Source organism: Hippopotamus amphibius, chromosome 5 (assembly GCF_030028045.1).
Source record: "Hippopotamus amphibius kiboko isolate mHipAmp2 chromosome 5, mHipAmp2.hap2, whole genome shotgun sequence".
NCBI lineage: Eukaryota > Metazoa > Chordata > Mammalia > Artiodactyla > Hippopotamidae > Hippopotamus > Hippopotamus amphibius.
This window is the reverse complement of record NC_080190.1, coordinates 15,475,926-15,494,404: the sequence shown is the minus strand read 5'-3', so window position 1 is coordinate 15,494,404 and position 18,479 is coordinate 15,475,926. Positions and strand designations below refer to the sequence as shown.

The following is an 18,479-nucleotide window of genomic DNA, read 5'->3' as shown; positions in this document are numbered from 1 at the left end:
GACACCAATGGCATTCGCCATGTGAAAGCTTATCTGCTTGTTGTGTGAACCAGCCAAGCTGCTCACAGATGTGCGTGTCAGTGGAGTAATTCATGACAGAGGGTGGAATCTTTTAGGACAGGTGTGCAAACTTCAGAGGGTCTGAGGAAACTCGACAGACATTACGTGGTCTAGTGACATGGGCTTTTATGGGCTCCTGAACCCGGCTATTCCAAATTATAGCGGGATAATGTAATAATTGCTATTGTTTAAACCCTTACATTTTGGGTTGGTTCATCCCATAGCAATAGGTAACTGGAATACCAGTTAGTGGGAGATTGTGGTCAGAGGCTGTTATGGGGGCTGTCGACTCTGTCTCCAAAGCTCATGTGCTCAGGTATTACTAGACTGCCAGAGAGAAGGAGACGGACAGACACACAGACAGACAAAAAGAAAGAGAAGGTTTTCTTACACACTTCCCTTTGCTATCAGCTATTTGCAAGGGCATTTTCATCCATTCTAAGTGAGAAATGCAACCCTCCATGATTAGAGTTTGCTGCAGTGTCCTCACTGGGACTTGTAAAGTACTAGGTGATAAAATAAAAAATTGAAAAGTGGGGCCCACTTGGTTCATAATCACATGCACAGATACATAGGTGCAAAGTTAGAGACCTTTCACCTCCTTTTAATCAAGCCTTCTTTCGTCTTCCCAGACTTGTGGGAAGATTTGACCACTATTATTAATCTTGTTTTGTGTATTTGTGCAGATTAACATATGAAGTGTACACAGCATGTTCTATCATCACCTGCTGTTTCTTTGAAGCAGTGTCCAAATGATAAGGCTTACGTATAAGAAGACAGCCCAAGGACTTGATCCAGAGGAAAGGAAGGCCTGGAGCATCCAACAGGGTAAGTCTCCCACCAGATGTGAAGGAGGGAGGCGGAGCAAAGAGCCTTGGATTCCTGAGTCTTTGCTCACTGCTCTGGTCATGCTTTTGGTGAGGCCAAATGTCTGAATTTATTGTAGATGGTGGGCATCTGGACAATCGCGCTTTTCCTGCTAGGAACAGCCAAAGGTAAGAAACATCCCACCTGCCCCTTGGGAAGAGCTTAAACCCAACAGCTCGGCACTGGCCAGAGAAAGCCTCAGCTGTGGCAGGGCTTCCAGTGGCTGCAGACAGCTCCAAGTTTCCAAAGAGAGGCAGGTGGGGCTGACCCTGGGCCTGGGCAGAGAAGGCAGTCTGTGGGGGACCCACCTCAGAGCATCTCTCCACCAGTCCGCTCAAGGCCAGACTTTTCTGGATAAAGCATTAAACACCTGCCTGGGTTAACATATTGACTTACCAGTGCCTGTTATCACATTAGTCAAATATACGTACCCAAAGAGCTGGCCATGGAACACAGAACTTTTAAGTTTTGATGGTGGTTCGAAGCAGAGAGGTCTCTGTGGGATTCACTGAGACTGGTCCCTGATCCGAAGGTGGGCACCGAGGGCCAGCGGGGGAGGAAAGGAGAGAGTGGTTGGGGCAGAGGCAAGTATGTGCGTGGTCTTCAGCCTCCCCCCGAGCAGGGGAGTGACCAGGCCAGCCTTCGGAGCTAATCCCTGAGCAGAGTCATCCTTTATCTTATAGGAAAGGAAATTTGCTTTGATTCCATCGGGTGCTTCTCTGACTCCGAGCTCTGGGCCAGGACCGCTCTCAGTCCCCTGAGAGTTGTCCCGTGGAGCCCCGAGAAGATCGGCACCCGCTTCCTGCTCTACACCAACGAGAACCCAAACAACTTTCAAGTGAGACCCCTGCCATTTTAACATTGCTGTAACTGGTGAGGGGCTGTGCCCACCCAGGGACCAGGAGTTCCTTACCTCTGTACCCTGCTCCTCCACCGCATCCCTCCAGCTGCCCCCTAGGCCTAGCCAGACCTGGACAGAGTAGGTCTCCAGTAAAAAATTTGGCTTGAATGAATGAATGGTTCACATTCGTCAGAACCTTTAGCTGGTTATGTGATTCTGCTCTGGGGCAAAGAGCTTACCAAAGAAACTATGGGAGGTGTAAGACCATGAGCCACAATCCAGACCCAGCAGAGGCAGTGAGTTCTGACTTGGGAAGGTGGGATGGGGAAAGAGAAATCAGGGTGGACTTCCTGGAAGAGGTGGCTTTTTGCTAAATTTCAAAAGTTTGGGGCACTGGAACAGGCAGAGATGGGGAAGAAAGAGACAGGCCAAAGTGGCTGGGCTGCAAAAACATGGAACCCTTCTGTGCTTGTTACAGATTCTCCTTCCCTCTGATCCATCAACGACTGAGGCATCCAATTTCCGAACAGATAGGAAGACCCAGTTCATTATCCATGGCTTCATAGACAAGGGAGACCAGAGTTGGCTGGTAGACATGTGCCAGGTAGGGCCCGGCTCTAACCCCTGTGACCTGCGCTGTGGGCAGCTGCCACTGCTTCCCACTAATGTCTCCACCTCCCTTTAAGCAATCTCAATTAGTAAGCTAGAAACAGGAAATCCTGACATACTGAAGTAACTTTATGCAATTGAAATGCCTCTTCACAAAAATAAAAATCCCCTTCCACATTTCTGGACTACATCTGTAGCCTGAAGCAATGGCATTTACTATAAGAACAAACACTTCCACCCTCACATTTCTGGTTAAATCAAGCCTAAATATCTTCTGCTTCCATTTCAGTGAGGCTACTTTGTATTCCTATAAACGTGGGATTACGTTCTTTTTGCTCAAGCCTTTCCCACTTCCCTGAGAGTCAGAGATGTGTGCTATGACCATTTATTTGAGATACAGAGAGATAAGGCTGACTGGGTGCACAAAATGGCAGAATAGAAAGTGCCAAAATCCACTGCAATAGAGCGGGTTTTTGCTCAGAAGGATAGACAACAGAATAACACACATGTACACATACATACACACACACTCACAAATGCACATATGCAGAGGTGCACACACACATGATATACCATCATCCCTTCTTTTCTTGTGTTCACTGATTCAATATGTTTTTCTGCCACCTAAGAATTTCCCGTAGCAGCCTGCCTTCTACACACACATTAATAACTCCAACCTAAAATGTCAGCAGGAAAAGTTACAAACCCAGAAAATTAAAATCATGCTGCATTTGACCTTGGTTTTACCAGGCATTTAACTCTTAGTATCGCTTCTGTACCATCATTAATAAGTATCTTAATGTATCAACTGTAAGATATAGTTTATACCCCCAATTCTCCAGATTTGTAACAGATTCCTCAGGGCTGCTTTAAAAATAAAAGTCCTGAGAAAACAACTATTGGTGTCTGTGTGTGTGACCACACATATTAATATCATATATGTGAAAAGATTCTAGGTGGATTTTACATTTAGAATACCATTTTAGACTCAAGCTGGTCATTGTGTCCTGCCTGGCAGAACTTCTAAGGATGTATCAGTTCCTTTGACATCCAGCAAGAAGTTTCCCTTTCAGAATTCTTCAATATCTTTTAAACAGTGCACTTCTATTTTTCAAATATCTGCAGTGTGTGTTTTCTCTATGAAATACTGTGCTACCCTGAGTGTAAAAAATAGTGACACTTCCCTCCCACCTTAAAACTTCATAAATACCCAGCAGCCTGGAGGGAAGCAAACCCAAGCTTTGCAAGAGGCTGAAAGGACCCCTAGCGGTCAACTCCACAAAGTCATTTAGAGCCTGGCCACCAGAGAATGCACGTGACACCTTTTCTTTTCGAAATAGGGCTCTTTGAATGATGTTCTGGTTTCAGCCACCTTGTTGAATCAACTTTATTGAATCTGGTCCAAGAAAACCAGAGAGTGGCCAACTTTTAATTACTTTACGAGCTAGAAGGGGCATCGATTTGCCTTTCTTGTAGCATTTGCCCCGAGCGATAACTCTTATAAGCAATGGTATTCCTAACAAAGTCGAGTTCATCCCAGTGCCCCAGCTAGGAAGGGACAGAAGGACGGCCAGTGGTAACTCCTGTGGGCCATTTCTGAGCTCTGGTTGGATGTGGTTTCACGAGCCCCCATGATAACCCCCTGGTGTCTCTCCAACACCAGAACATGTTCAAGGTGGAGGAGGTGAATTGCATCTGTGTGGACTGGAAGAAAGGTTCCCAGACCACCTACACGCAGGCTGCCAGGAACGTGCCTGTGGTGGGAGACCAGGTGGCCCAGATGCTGGCCATGCTCAAGGTGAGTGGCAGCCGGGCTGCAGAGGAGGCACACGGCACCCACTGATCTCTGTTGGGTAAAGACGCAGCTGAGGGTTATAGGTTTAAAGAGGAAATGGAAAGAATTGATATTTCTCTCGGAGTCTTAATTCTAAAACTCACCTTAAATCAAAACCTACGGTGTGTGTGCTCAAGGCGCTGTAGGCCTATCATAAACAAGTACGTTTGGGTGAACATCTCTGAGACCAGCAGGTGCGAATACTTTGAGCTTTGTGTCATCTGTTTGTTCATCTGATATTTAGGGGCACAATGTCAGGAGCTCTGCTAGCAGGTAAAGAGGATGGTTGAGGTCCCAGGCCCTGGAGGAGTTTACAGTGACAACAGAGTGTGGTCAGGGTTCTGATGCGGGGGTAGGGAGGGGGTGGCTACAGGCTTCACAGGAGCACACGGCGGGCAGCTAATCCAGCCAGGGGGAGGGTGGGCGGTGATTCAGGATGTCTCCCAGGAAGAGGCTTCTAGGTTGAGAGCTGATGGCTAGGCTGTGTCCATGTGAACTGGGCACATGGTTGTGGGGGCCAGAAGACAACAGGAAGAGGAGGGCAAAGCATACCCAGAGGTAGAGACTACGACACATTTGAGGGCCTGAAAGTTCCACTAAGGGTTTGGCTAGAAAAGACTCTAGAAAAACAGGTGTTGAGTCAGGAAAGCTCTGAGGCTTTTGTAATGAGTTGGGCTTGATCTTATGGGCAGTGGAAGGTTTTCAGCAGAGGAGTAACAGCCTTAGACTTGCAAACACCACAGCACAGAAATGTCCTGTAAATATGATCTTCCCTCTCCAGTCAAACTACAGCTACCTACCTTCCCAAGTCCACCTCATCGGCCACAGCCTGGGGGCCCACGTGGCGGGAGAGGCAGGAAGCAAGACTCCAGGCCTGGGCAGGATTACAGGTAAGACCCGAGGACCGGGGCCCCAGGTTTTGTCCTCAGTAGCCGCAAAATGTGATGTAAGACCACAGCCTAGCTTGGAGCTGGCCCCGTAGAGTCTGTGCCCTTGGCGGTGGCACGGCCAGTTAGAGGGTGCACAGAACATTTTAGGAAGCCTCCCAGAAGCTTACTTTTGTTGCAGGGGAGGTGCTGGCTTTGTTCCCTTTGCTGCCTCCGCCCCTGTCCCCATCCCTCCTCTCTAGATCCACTTATTCGGGTGATGTGGGTTTCTCGGCAGGACTGGGCACCCAGGAAAATGCAGAGTAAAGCTAATAGGGACATGAGCAAAAACACAATTAAGACAAGTCCATACTGTCATTCCTTTCCCCCTTCTCTGAAATCAAGGACAGAATAGAACACAAAAATTTTGCTTCCACTGCCTTTGCTGGTAGAAGAAACACAGCCACCATCACACTAAAAGCAACATTGTAATCCAAGCAAAGCCTTTATATTATAACAACAAATTATATCTATATAATATAATCATTACAATGCGAATATAATAATTATAGTAAGCATAGATTAAGTGCCTGCTTATCCCAAATACTGTGCAAAGTGCTTTACATTTTCTCATTTAATCCTCAGAACTAAAGAAAATGGCTGAGGGAAGCAAATGACTTGCCCAGGGTCACACAACTAATCAGTGGTAAAACTGACCTTCAATGCTGGTCCTGCTGTCTTTTGGCTCAAGCAAGTCTCTACCTTTATAAGAACGCTCCCTTTTATTTTCAACAGGCAATCACGTTCACGCCTTTTCAGCTGCTCTGATCAGAACTTCAAAAACAATTGTTAAATCTAGGAGTCCTGTCGAGAAGGAAATAGAGTCAGGGAGAAATAATACTAAACATTTACTTACACACCCATAATGATGTGCCAGGCACTGTGCTCAATGCTACATATATCTCACTTAATCTCATTACAGCCATATTATTACCCCCATTTTATAAATGGGGGAACTGAGCAAAAGTCGAGTGATTCCCCCAAGGTCGTGCAACTTGTTCAAGAAACAGCTGAGTAGGGATTTGGGGCCAGGCATCCTAGTCCCAGAGTCTTGTGTTTTTAATCATGATACCATACTACTTCACCCCTTTTTCCTTCAAACTTGGGGAGAGAAAGAGAATGTTGAAGAAGAAAGATATACAAGTAAGTGGAAGAATCTGATGTGGAAAAAAAAATCCTTGCCTCAACAAAATTTAAATTGCTTTGCTCACCTGTCCTTCTCTATCCACGCCACTGGAATGTAATGAGCGTCACTGAGACGATGTCTCCATACTCAATACCCTGGCATGGCACTGCACAAATCCAGAGTACGGCAGCCCTTGAGTTAAGTAGTGCACAGCCTGGGCAACTGTACAACCTCAGTCCTGCTGGCACCTACAGCCAGGCCTACTGTGTGCAACACTGGCCATCTCTTTTAGGGTTGGATCCCGTAGAAGCAAGTTTTGAGGGTACCCCTGAAGAGGTCCGACTCGACCCCTCCGATGCTGACTTTGTTGATGTGATCCACACGGATGCAGCTCCCCTGATCCCGTACATGGGTGAGCCCTGCAGTGTTCCACCTGCAAGCACATGCAATTGTGTTTTTGTTTTTTTTTTTTACAAATGAGTATATAATTGTGTTTTAACCAGGAGAGCCCTGCATTATGAAAAGCTCATTGCTGTTCTAAATGTTTCAGGCTTTGGAACGAAACAACAGATGGGTCACCTTGACTTCTTCCCAAATGGAGGAAAGGAAATGCCTGGATGCAAGAAGAATGCCCTGTCACAGATTGTGGACCTAGATGGCATCTGGGCAGGTAAAGCCAGAGCAGAGTGCTGTCATTACTTCTGTGGGGGAACAATGCCATTCCCACAGCAAATCTTAACAATGAAAACAAACTGCTCTTTAAAAACATACAATCCCCCCTTCTAGACCTTATTTCTTAAAAATATAGCCGTGTATCATTGGTTATATCTCAGCTCTGCTGATTGTATTTCCTTAAAACATTGCTGTGGGTGTCCTGGAGTGAACAAGCAACAAAGAATTACAAAACCATCGCTTAAAGCTTAACTCCAACAATCAATTGATAGCTACCTAATAAAGGAAGGAAATACCATAAAAGTAAATATCCTGACTCTAAGAGAACTTTTCTGCGAATTCTCCCTTGGGAGTCAGCGATATGGTTCAAGCTTATATAACTGGCTTCAACCCCATGTACAAAACAGGAATATTCCCAGTCATGTCCATGGCCAATCCATTCACATGAGGGTGACCGCTCCTCTGTGTTGGGGCAGAAAAAAGAAGCAATCTCAGGTAAGGAAGTTTAGAGAGAGGCTGTGCTACTCAAGGCGACTATTCTTTAATCATTGATCAGCACACCTGGGATAAAAGGCATCTTTCAGATACAGCTCTGACTCTGTATCAAGGTCAAACTGACAATGAACAGGTGAGATTTTCAGCCAGACTCATCATTTGGCACCACACAGGTTAAAATCAAATGAGTAAAGATTTGTATTGAACATGAGCACAATGGCCTGGCAAGTATGGGTACCATCAAAGCAAATATTAAGAATGAGGACCTATGTGTTTGTCTTTCACAGCTTTATGAGGCTCTGCATGGATAGCATAGCCTAGACTCACCATCAGTAACGGCCAAGCAAGTTCAGGCCAGGTCTGGAAGGTGTGCTGTGACATCTGCCACTTGGCAGGAATTTGTAGGGGCCAAGGAAGTTTCTTAGAAGGAGCAAGACATTATGAGAGTGAAAAGGATGCTCATATAAAGCCACCTGAAGCTACTCAACCTTCCTTTCTATTTGCCTAAACATGGCATGAAAATGTGCTTGCCCTGGTTTACTCATGTCTGGGAGGTCATGTCACATCTGATTGTGTCTTCGAGGACCACTAGCCTGGTGCCTGGGACACAGAGTTTAGAGGCCTGGGCTCAAGCACCAGATGGACTTGGGTTTAAATCCCAGCTCCACCACTTCCTAGCTGAAATCTGAAATCCGAGGCTGTAGTCTGTACATCTTTCTGTAATTAGGGATGGTATGTTACCCACCTCCGAGGAAAGGCGAGGCTTATAGGGACAGTACACATAAAGTGCTCAGAACACTGCCAGGCACACAGAAAGCAGTCTTTATATGTTAACTGTCATTTTGTGGCTGGATTTTGGACTAATCTTAAATTTCTGAAAATACGGTCCCACTTTGGAACCATCTCAACTTGGAGAGAGAGGCAGAGAAGTTGTCATGGGCCCCCAACCACCTGTACCGACTTTCTCCTTTGCTTCCCCAGGAACCCGGGACTTTGTGGCTTGCAATCACCTGAGAAGCTACAAGTATTACTCCGAGAGCATCCTCAATCCTGATGGGTTCACTGCGTACCCCTGCACTTCCTACAAGGACTTTGAGTCTGTAAGCTATTATCCCACCTTGAGTCCCACCATGGGGCTGTTGTCCTGCTATGTTGGGAACTGCAGTGCTCTCTCACCAGTGTCTGATCATCCCCTAATTGTTTTGCCCTGCATGTCAGAGTTCACGGTCCTGTGGCGTGGAGGGGAAAAAAAGCTTAGGCAGGAGGTAGCTAAAATTCTAGAAAAGTCATGTGGGAGAGAAAGATTGTGGGAAAGCAGAGAGTAGAGCAGTCAATTCAGTGATCTCAGAAGGCTTCCTGCAGGAGGCAATGTTTGAATCTGGCTTAGAAAATCAGAGTTTAGAAGGAGGAGAAGGAGTGCACATTTCTGACAAGGGCAGAGCACAAATAGAATGTGTGAGAGAATAATCTACACACCAGAGAGAAGGAAAGGTGGAGGCTGGGGTTCTACATGCTGGGCTAGGGGTTTGTGCCTTGTGCAGCTGGCAACAAGAGAGATGGAAGAGATGATACACCGGAGCCTGCATATTCGGGCTCACGAGAGCCGGTGTGACCATCTCTTCCCGACTGCACATTCAGTGACATCATGTTGGTAGCCTGAAATTGGCCACAGTCACAGAGTATTTACACCACGGAAATTGGTAAACAATTCAACTGGGACTTTTTTGTCTCAGAGTTCACCAGCACACCACTCAATGGAAGGCTTATTTGATCGAACCCGGGACCCAGGCATCAATATTTTCTAAAGCTCCCCAAGTAGTTCTGATGTGATGTGCGTCAGGCTTGGGGACTACATCCTGGATGAAGGTCGTTTAGAGACCATCTATTCCAATCTCTTTCCGGTTACAAAAGAGGAAACTGAGACTATAGGAAAATTGCTCCCCGGATGTGTGGATCATAAGAAGACAAATTCACACCTTACAGCTGGATCCATTTTTTTCTCATTTCTCATTAGAACAAGTGCTTCCCCTGTCCAGATGAAGGGTGCCCGCAGATGGGCCACTATGCTGATAGATTTGCTGGCAAGACACGTGAGGAGCAGCAGAAATTCTTCCTGAACACAGGAGATTCCAGCAAATTTGCTCGTAAGTTGCACTGTGATTTACCCACCCAGGTAAAGAAGGTTTAGTTTCTCTTTTACATGAAGGACTTGCCTCTAAACTGAAATATTTGTGGGTACATTTCATCTTAGTAAAAGGACACATCCACCCAAACTATGCCATTGAAGACTCAGCTGAGGATTTAGAAAGGGTCTGCTTTACTTCCATTTGATTTCCATGGGATGAAATGAGTGAAGGCAAATAGCGTAATTAATGGGATAACAGCAATTTACCTGTGTCTGTGGCCATCTTCTCTGAATTTTCACCACCCCACAGTTCCTCGTCCTATGCATTTTAAAAATTGTGTCCTCTGTACCTGTTCGATCCATTCAAAATTTAGTTGGTGCCAACTCTGCTTATCTAGCCCAACTCCAATCTCAATTCCCAGCCTCTGTCCGCGTGTCCCTTATGCCCATGGGTGGGTGGGGATGCATCTCTGGTGGAGGGTGGAAGGGAATCAGAAATGGGTAGTTTCCCTCCAAATTCTGCTGAATGGACTAAGACATAGGGTAGAGTCGGGCATGTTTCAGCCACTTTGTGCCAACCTGCCCTATGACAGCTCCCTAAGATACCGTACTGTAAAAAAGAGATGGTATTTATATAAATACGTAAAAAATAACACAAGGCTTATATAGTTTTTTAAGTCAGGTTTATTGAGGTATAATTTATATACAACCAAAGTCACCCCTTGTAATATATAATTCTATGAGTGCTGATAAATAAAAAGTCATGTAACCATCTCCAAAATCAAGATATAGAACATTTCCACCACTGTTTACATATTTTTAAAAAAGACATTGGTTAATCAATCCTTCCTCTGATGTAGTGAGGCATGAAATACTTGCCCGTATTTTAAAGCAACAAATTAAACATTCAGAAGCCATATATTCATTCTTCAACTAACATTTATTTATGGGCCACAGACTATGCTAGACGTGGGGGATGCAAGGATGAACAAGACAACCTAGCGTGAAATTTATAATCTGGCAGAGAAGACGGAAACTGAGCAAGCAGCTACACGTGTGCTGGGCTCAGCAGCTTCCTGCTGTGACATTGTGGGACAGAGGACCCGGCCCTGGTCAGAGGAAGAGGGAGGGGAAACACCTCTAAAGATGTACAGGACAAGTAGGAGTTAGGCAAAGGATGTGTCTGTGTGTTTACGTATGCATGTGTGACTGTGTATGTAAGTATGTGGGTGTGTATGTATGTGTGTGCATGTGTATATATGCCTGTTTATGTGCGTGTGTGTTTGTGTGTGCCTGAGTGTGTGGCCATATGTGTGTAGGTTTGTGTGCATGTGTGTCTGCTCATGGGCGCTGAGACAGCCCTTCAGGCATAAATCTGGATGACCACCGTGTCGGAGACTGCCCAGGGCCCTGGAGAGGCAGAGGGAAGACACAGAGCTTGCCCTTGAGGCTCCCAGGACTGCACCCCCGAGCTACCTTTCCAAATGTGGGGACCAGCCCTGATTCCTTCTCTTTCCACATTAACTCATGTACTGTCCTTCCAGAGCAGAGCTGTCCAACAGAACTTTCTGCCATGATGGAGATGCTCTGTGTTGCCCAGTGCAGTAGCCACTAGTCGCAGGTGGCCATTCAGCGCTTATAGTGTAGCTAGGGAAAGCGGGGAATTGATTGTTTATTTTATTTAATTTAGGGTTAAATTTAAGCAGCCACATGTGGCTAGTGGCCCCTTTATTGGGCAAGCAGGTCTAGAGTCAGGGCCACTGCCAAATATGTGTTTCTCCTTAAGGCCCAGTTTGAGTTGTAGGTTAACATGTAGAACTTCTTCTACTTGGATGGGATAAGAATCTGAGATTTGGGTCAACTATTTTGTGCATGGATAAATTGAATTCTTTTCTATGTCCTGTGCAGGCTGGAGATATGGAGTTTCTATAACTCTGTCTGGAAGAACAGCCACTGGTCAAATCAAAGTTGCTCTGTTTGGAGAGAAGGGAAACACTCACCAATACAACATCTTCAAGTAAATTTCCTTTTTTGGTACCACCTCTCACTTGATACATAAGGCCTTCACATCCATGCACTGACATGTTGATTGTCTCTTTATCAACGGATTTTAAATTATTTACTTTATATATTGAAGTTAACTTCAGATTTCTGCTAACAAATTCTTCTCTCTATTATAAACCCAGGCATTTAATTCTTTCTCTCTCAATAGATCAGATTTTTTTAAGATAAATCTAGTGTTAGCCCAGATATCATGTTTTCTGATTAGCTGAGTCACACGTGTTTGTTGTGTTAAACTAAGTGGATAACTTGTTATTGTACAAATAATTCTACCAGAAAAAAATAATATGAAGGAATTATTTACTTTTCTATAAGAAAGTTTTGAGGACAAATTAACTTACACTTGAGGAAATAATATTTAAACAGTAGTTTGAAGACCTCCCTGGTGGTCCCATGGTTACGCTTCCGCACTTCCACTTCAGGGGCCACGGGGCTCGATCCCTGTTCGGGGAACTAAGATCCCACATGCTGCATGGCGTGATCAAAAATAAAATAAAATAAAACAAATAGTAGTTTGAGGCTGTCGGCATATAGCTTTTTTTTTCATTTCTCTAACCTTTATTTGAGAATTAATTTGGAAAAATTGCCTTGTTAATCTAGAGTAGAAAAGAGTGGCAGGGACTTTTATGGTCATTAGAACTTGTTTCAGTGAATGGGAACATTTCTATTTCTCTGTTTCAAGGGGGATTCTCACACCAGGCTCCACCCACTCCAATGAGTTTGACGCAGATATTGATGTTGGAACGATTGAGAAAGTCAAGTTTCTTTGGAATAACAACATGGTGAACCCAACCCTCCCCAAAGTGGGTGCAGCCAAGGTCACCGTGCAGAAGGGAGAGGACAAGACAGAGTGCGTATCTTTGCTGGCTTGCGCCAGGCTGTTTGTAAAGATTTGCGTTTGTCATGGAAACTCACCCCAGAAAGTTCTCAGCACTGTCTGCGGAAGGCACAGATGATATGGCCCTGCCTTCAATGAAAAACTAAGGCGGAAAAATAAGAAAATCAGAAATAATTTCTGAAGGGTATAAGGTTGTAAGTATGGGTTAGAGAGCGGCTACACGTTAAAGGGGGAGGATCAATGGACGTTCAGGGTAAGAGAAGGAAGAAGAAATCAGTTTTAGCAAAAGATATAAAATTTGAGATGAGACAGGCGAGAGCTGAGGGGGCAATACTTGCAGAATCTTCATCCTGACCCACGGTGTCCCTGGCTGTGGGGATGGTGGGGAGACGGGGGTCACGGCCAAAGCTCAGACCCCAAGTCTGGCCAGCAGGACACCCCCATGTGGCTTGGCGGGAAGGGGATCCTGGGCTCTTGGTCACTGATTGAGGTTTGGAGGTTAGGTGGGGGTCACTAAACTCAGGCCCCAGGGAATGTCACTCCTCCCGGGCAGGGGGCGGGCAGGGGGGTGGGCTGGTGGACCTCACAGCAGTTTCATCAGCTGGATGAGCCCCGTGAGGTGCTCTCCATCTCTGTGAGGGGAGGACCGAGGGGCTGGCCCTGGCAGGTGGTCAGCGGAACACGTTCCTCTCAGTGAGAGCACAGTGCTGAGGAGGCTGGTGGGGAGCCCTGGGCAGGCCGGGGGTGCAGCCAAGGCCTCCCCTGCCGGCCCCCATCGGAGGATACTAGGACTCTAAGAGCAGTGGCTCAGGCTCCGTTAGGAAGTGGACCCATTGCCTGGATCCTGGGATGTGGTTAAAATCAAGTCACCAGAAGGTGGTCTCACTGGAATCTTTAAAATATGAGGCGATCCCAAGGAGATGACTTGCTCATAGATAGATTCAAGAAAGGAAAAAAAGTACGCAAGTAAATCAGCCAGGGCATTGCACCCTCCAAGTGTTCTGCGGAAAGGCCGTGGCTTTCTGCACTTTCTAGAAATGGAACAGAATGTGCTTGAGGCCGCGCCCGAGACCCTGAGACCATCAGCTGCCACCTCAACCCTCCCGGGACCTGAGTTTGGCTTCCCCACCTGCCAACTCTGAAGGGAATCTGTCCAAGAGACGCTAGATGGTGGACATCAGAATTTTTAAATATAGGAAGATCAAGTGTCACGAACTATAATAGTTTGGGGAGTAAATACGCCGAATTCGTCAGCTTATTCAAATATTTTGCTGTTAGGAAAACAGCCAATAAGTAACACTTTTTTAAAAAATAATAATAATTGGGAGACTAAAGAAAATTAAGACTTTGGTGCAACCTCCTCTCAGATCCCCCTCAGATTTTTTTAGTCACCTCATTGGGACTTCAAGTCCGACTAAGGAAACTGCTGACAGGAATTCCCTCCAGTGACATGGTATCAAAAGAAAAATGCAGTTTTCCCCCCTTTATTTCTCTTTGTCCCCACACCATCCTCCTCCCTACCTCTCTGACTTTATTAAGTACCAGGTATGCTCGGCATATAGGAGGGGACGCGAAGACAGAGCCTGCTCTCGAGGAGTGTACAGTGTAGCTGTTGAGAAAAATGAGACGTACGGTTCATGGGAAAGGTCAAATGACAGAGTAAGAACTTCCCGTGAGGGGCCCAAAGAGAGGACGGGCGAGTCAGGCAGAGGGCCAGGGGAGGTATGTGAGGGGCAGGGTGAGGCCAGGCTGCTGAGGGCAGGGCTCCCACGCAGAGGACAGGATTGTAGGTTAGGCTTAGGGCTTCCAGGAAAGACACATGAAACACAAGGAGAAAGTAGCGAAGGGCCAGTGAAAATGAGGAGAGAGGATGAAGCTTCAGAGCTCATAGGTGGGGAGGCCTCATAGAAGCCCGTGTTTCTTGGAAGAGCTGTAACCATACCCATAACATCTGCATAACATCTGCAATTTTTTAAAACTAATTACAAAGCTTTTTTTATATTTATTGTCATGAGATGCTGCATTATTGACAGGGGATTCTCACCAATCATGGGAGGGAACTATGCCCTCTTCTGCAAATGAAGACATCACTGCTGAGACTCGAGTAACCAGCCCCATGTCACGGCTGGAAGGCTGGAAGGCGGGAGGGGGGAGCCCAGGGGGAGAGGCAGGCCCCTGACTCCAAGTTTGGAAGGCAAGCCCAAGGGAGGTTTGACGTTGACCCCACCATAGAAAATGTGGGCCACAACATCAGATAGACCTGTATGTGCATCTTGGTATTTCCACATATTAACTGAGAGCCCTCTGTGCTTCAGTTTCCTCTCCTGTGATGTAGGACTCGTCACAATACCTCCTCACACTCGTGTCCTGAGGAGGAAGTTCGCATTGCCCAGTGAATCAGCTAGTGTCTTTGCCGACAGCTAGTAAGAGCTCCATCTATTGTAGTTACTGTATTTTCTCAAGCTGCTGTAGGTTGAAGCGGGTCCCCAGAGTGACTGAGCCAAGAGCGAGTCCATCTGTAAACCCATCTGCCGGGTGTATGGGGGGCCCGCATGCATTGTGAAGAGAGCCATGAGAGGTCCCGTCACTGCTCTAAGAAGCCCACAGTGCTGGCCTCCAGAGGACTCAGAGACCAGGGGCCACTTCTGAATGACCCCTGACCTTGTCCTGGGGTCCAGCTGCCCCCCTGCCCCACCCCCGCCCCGCACTGGAAGCCCTAGAGAATCAGGGACTGTTTGAAACCAGCACCCTAGTGCCTCCCTCATCCTTCTGAACTGTAAATCAGCAGTTACCTTTACTGAATGACACGAGTTGCCAGGGAAGGATGCCCAGCACTTAAAAAGCCTTCCTCTGTCTCCACAGATACAATTTCTGTAGCGAAGACACCGTGAGAGAAGACATCCTGCTCACTCTCACACCCTGTTTAAATTCCAGGCGCGATGCAGCCGTCATGTAATACCAATAAAATCCGTTCCTGCATCTACCTGCTCACAGCCTCTGTCGCTGGTGTCAGCTGCCCCTGTGGGACATTTGGGAATTGGATGTTTTAACATGTCCGCACATTTCCTTATATTTGGGTTTCCTGCCCTTGACCTCCAGTTACCGCCGCTTTCCCCCCCAGTTCCCTTGGTCCTCGCGCCCACCGTCTTCTCCTCACCTGGGGGGTGGGGGTGGTGACGAAGAGCAGAACTAGAGGGCGGGGGCTGGGGGCCCCAGCACAGCCTGTAGCCCCGCCCCTCATCCTGCAGGTGAGGAAACAGAGGGGTGGGGCTTGCCTGTTCCAGCACAAGTGATCCGTGTCCGGTCGGGACTGAGGGTCGGGCCCCTGACTCTGGCTCCAGGGCCCCTCCCTGACTCTGCCATCACCTTGAAATCACGGAAGGCCGTGCTAGGATGTGGCCTCTTGGTGGTGGTAAATTGTGTAGTGATGGGACCACTTGGGGTCTCTGACTCTTGATGAGGTTAAGGGGCTCCAGCATCTGAGACTGTGGTGGGCACATCTGCAGAGCACAGACGGACTGCCTGCCCCTGCTGCCCGGGCCTGGGCTGGGGCTGCCTCAGAGCCCTCTCTCTGCATGTCGGGCAGGCACCATCCCGGGCAGGGCCGGGCACTGCGGAGGGGTCCAGGGGATGCCCTTCTGAGAGGGGTGCCCCATGCAGGCCCTGCTGAGGGGGCACTTTTCTGTCATGGGAGGGGACGCAGCCAAGCAGCCCTCACCGCGGGCCCCGCCCACACAGGTGTTCTGTCCTCAGGGGAGGGGAGTCTTCAAGGTGGCCCAGGCTGTGCCATGATCATCCCCAGGGGCTTGTGCAGAACCAGGAAGGTCACTGCCTCCCCCGAGTGTCTCCCTCTTGGTCACCCACCGACTGCAGCAGTTTGTAACCCCCAGTGGCACGTCGAGCTATTATGGAGCTTCAAACTTGAGTGCCAGTGGACTCCAGAGCCTTCCTTGAAAGCAGGTGGTGTGGCAAGGATTCGCCGAGTGACTGTAGTAAAGGCCTCGCGTAAAGGGCACGGGGTGGGCGCTCAGTAAACCATGAGGAGGAGGGGGTGGGGGCACGGAGCAGAGAGACCCAGCGCAGGCCGTGAACCCGCACTCAGGCGAGGCAGCCCATTCCATCAGCGGGATGTGGAATCTGCAAACACTCCCTAACACCAGCTCCGTGCCAGGCACTGGCGCGAGAGGGAAGCAGACTTCCACGTGGTGCCGGGGGCAGCACAGTGGTAGGGGGCCAGCACCTAAACAAACACAGCCACGCTGCCCACTGGGTGCAAAATGCAAGGTATATGCCAGGACAGGGGCGCCCAGAGAGGGAGGAGCAAGATGGGGAGGTCTCCGCAGAGCCATGGGTTCTAGGCCCAAGCTTGCAAGGAAGACCACCTACTGAGACTGCAGGCTAGGAGGCCAGCAAGGAGGAGGAGGTCCCCGCAGACATCCAAGTGAGAAGTGAGGAGATGTGTGAGGGTGGCCAGTGGAAGCAGGTATAATGGGGCAGGGGGGTGGGGGGACTGGTTGGCCATGGTGAGAGGACCCTCCCCGCTCAAGGACAGCCTGTCTCACCTGCTCCCCAGACTGATGGATACGGCCAGTAACTTGGAGAAAATAATTTTAATACAGGGAGGAAGCTGAGACGAGACTGCAGAGAGAGGAAGCCAGTTGCCAAGGCTCCCCTAGGCTGTTGGTCACACCATAAGCACTCAGCAGAGGCTCTGCCCTGAGCCCTGGGTGAGCTGGGTGACCTTGGGCTTGACTTCAGGTGCACTGTTGGCCAAATGCTCCAGGGACAGGGAAGGCAGCTGATGGAGACCCAAGCTGGAGCAGGGCCAACCTCCTGTTCACTCCTCCCGAGTCCCTTTCCTAGAGTGAGTGTAGGTCCTTTTATCGGATACACAGCCTGAGAAAACTCCCAGGAATGCAAAGAACAGCAGGCTCCACGATCACCACCATGGACCTCGTGTGTGTCTCAGGGCCCAGCGATAAGGCCAGGTAACAATTGCGGGGCTGGAGATACATGAAATGTAGCCAATATTCAATTCACAAATCCCTTGGTTTATTGAACACAAACAGCACACAATACAGCTCAGTCAGAAGAGGGAAAATAGGAAAGGGGGTAAATGAACCACTACAAGAAGTCAAGAAGGAGGCATCTCAGCACGAGCGGAGGTCCTGGTCCTGCCATGGGTCTGGAGACAAGCATGAGTGAGAAGTCATCCTCTGCTCTAGCAGGGCCTCAGGCAGCATCCATCTGCAACCGCTCAGCACCATGGGATCTGGTCCTCTAGCCAAGAGCCTTCTAGTCGCTGGGCTCAGTGTCTCTTTTCAAGAGTGGGTCAGTAGGTTGTAGAGGTTGCTCCTTCAGTTCTAGTGACATAAGTTGCCCATCAAATTTCTGCTCAGTTGATCAGTCTAAGACACTTGCAGCCCTACAGCAGACATTTCAAGACAAGTAATACGGAAGTTCACATTGGCCACTGTGACTCCATTTTGAACTACTTAACATAGCTTAAACCCTCTAAGTTTCACACAAGGTAAGTAGGAATCACAGCACAGAAGTCACATCACAACACTGTGGCTACAGAGCCTCCATTTCCTGTCCCCCCTGGGCCACTCAGGTGAGAAGCTTTCCCGGATTCCTTGACCAACCTGTGGCTGGAACCAGGAAAGCATGGATGATGGGACCTACAGATTATCTGAAGTTGTCTTACTAAACCTTTGTCAAAAATGACAATCAAGTTACAGAAAGCCTTGGCTGCTATTAGTATGGGTGGTGAAACCAAAGAGCTACACAATCCAATCCCTTTCCTAATGAGGATGGAAATGTCCTTATAGGAATATAGAGTCAGGAAAGGGAGGTGCCCAAGGCCCAGCTAACCCACCAGGTGGACCACGGGCCTCTGAACCACGGCAACCGTCCTCTCTCAGAAGATGTCCGGTGGCTAGATGCTCCCGCCGGCGCCCCAGAGACAAGAGACGGCCCAGCCCAAGGGCTTATCCAAGGGACTGTTTACAGAGCTGTGGACAGG

At 48.1% G+C, this 18,479-nt stretch overlaps 2 protein-coding genes across 2 annotated transcripts in view; both read left to right on the top strand.

The window, feature by feature from the left end:
- Nucleotides 1-888, top strand: part of LOC130854469 (pancreatic triacylglycerol lipase) — a 29,437-nt gene extending 28,549 nt beyond the window's left edge. The window contains exon 13 of the mRNA XM_057737329.1: nucleotides 747-888. Coding sequence (XP_057593312.1) covers nucleotides 747-816 — 70 coding nt within the window. The 3' untranslated portion in view covers nucleotides 817-888. The remainder of the gene's footprint in view (nucleotides 1-746) is intronic.
- On the top strand, nucleotides 813-15,435 carry PNLIPRP1 (pancreatic lipase related protein 1). The gene is made up of 13 exons (XM_057737326.1): nucleotides 813-888; nucleotides 1,007-1,055; nucleotides 1,611-1,765; nucleotides 2,247-2,372; nucleotides 4,041-4,175; nucleotides 4,993-5,101; nucleotides 6,556-6,675; nucleotides 6,814-6,933; nucleotides 8,412-8,530; nucleotides 9,445-9,574; nucleotides 11,464-11,572; nucleotides 12,299-12,466; nucleotides 15,317-15,435. Exons 2-13 carry the CDS (start codon nucleotides 1,007-1,009, stop codon nucleotides 15,408-15,410), a joined length of 1,434 nt encoding a protein of 477 aa, XP_057593309.1. The 5' UTR covers nucleotides 813-888; the 3' UTR covers nucleotides 15,411-15,435.
- The last annotated feature ends 3,044 nt before the right edge of the window (nucleotides 15,436-18,479 follow it).

Coding starts and splice junctions, on each gene's coding strand:
- PNLIPRP1 (XM_057737326.1), top strand. CDS start 1,007: ATGGTGGGCATCTGGACAATCGCGCTTTTCCTGCTAGGAACAGCCAAA. Junction 4,176..4,992: donor AGATGCTGGCCATGCTCAAG/GTGAGTGGCAGC, acceptor TTCCCTCTCCAG/TCAAACTACAGCTACCTACC. Junction 5,102..6,555: donor AGGCCTGGGCAGGATTACAG/GTAAGACCCGAG, acceptor CATCTCTTTTAG/GGTTGGATCCCGTAGAAGCA.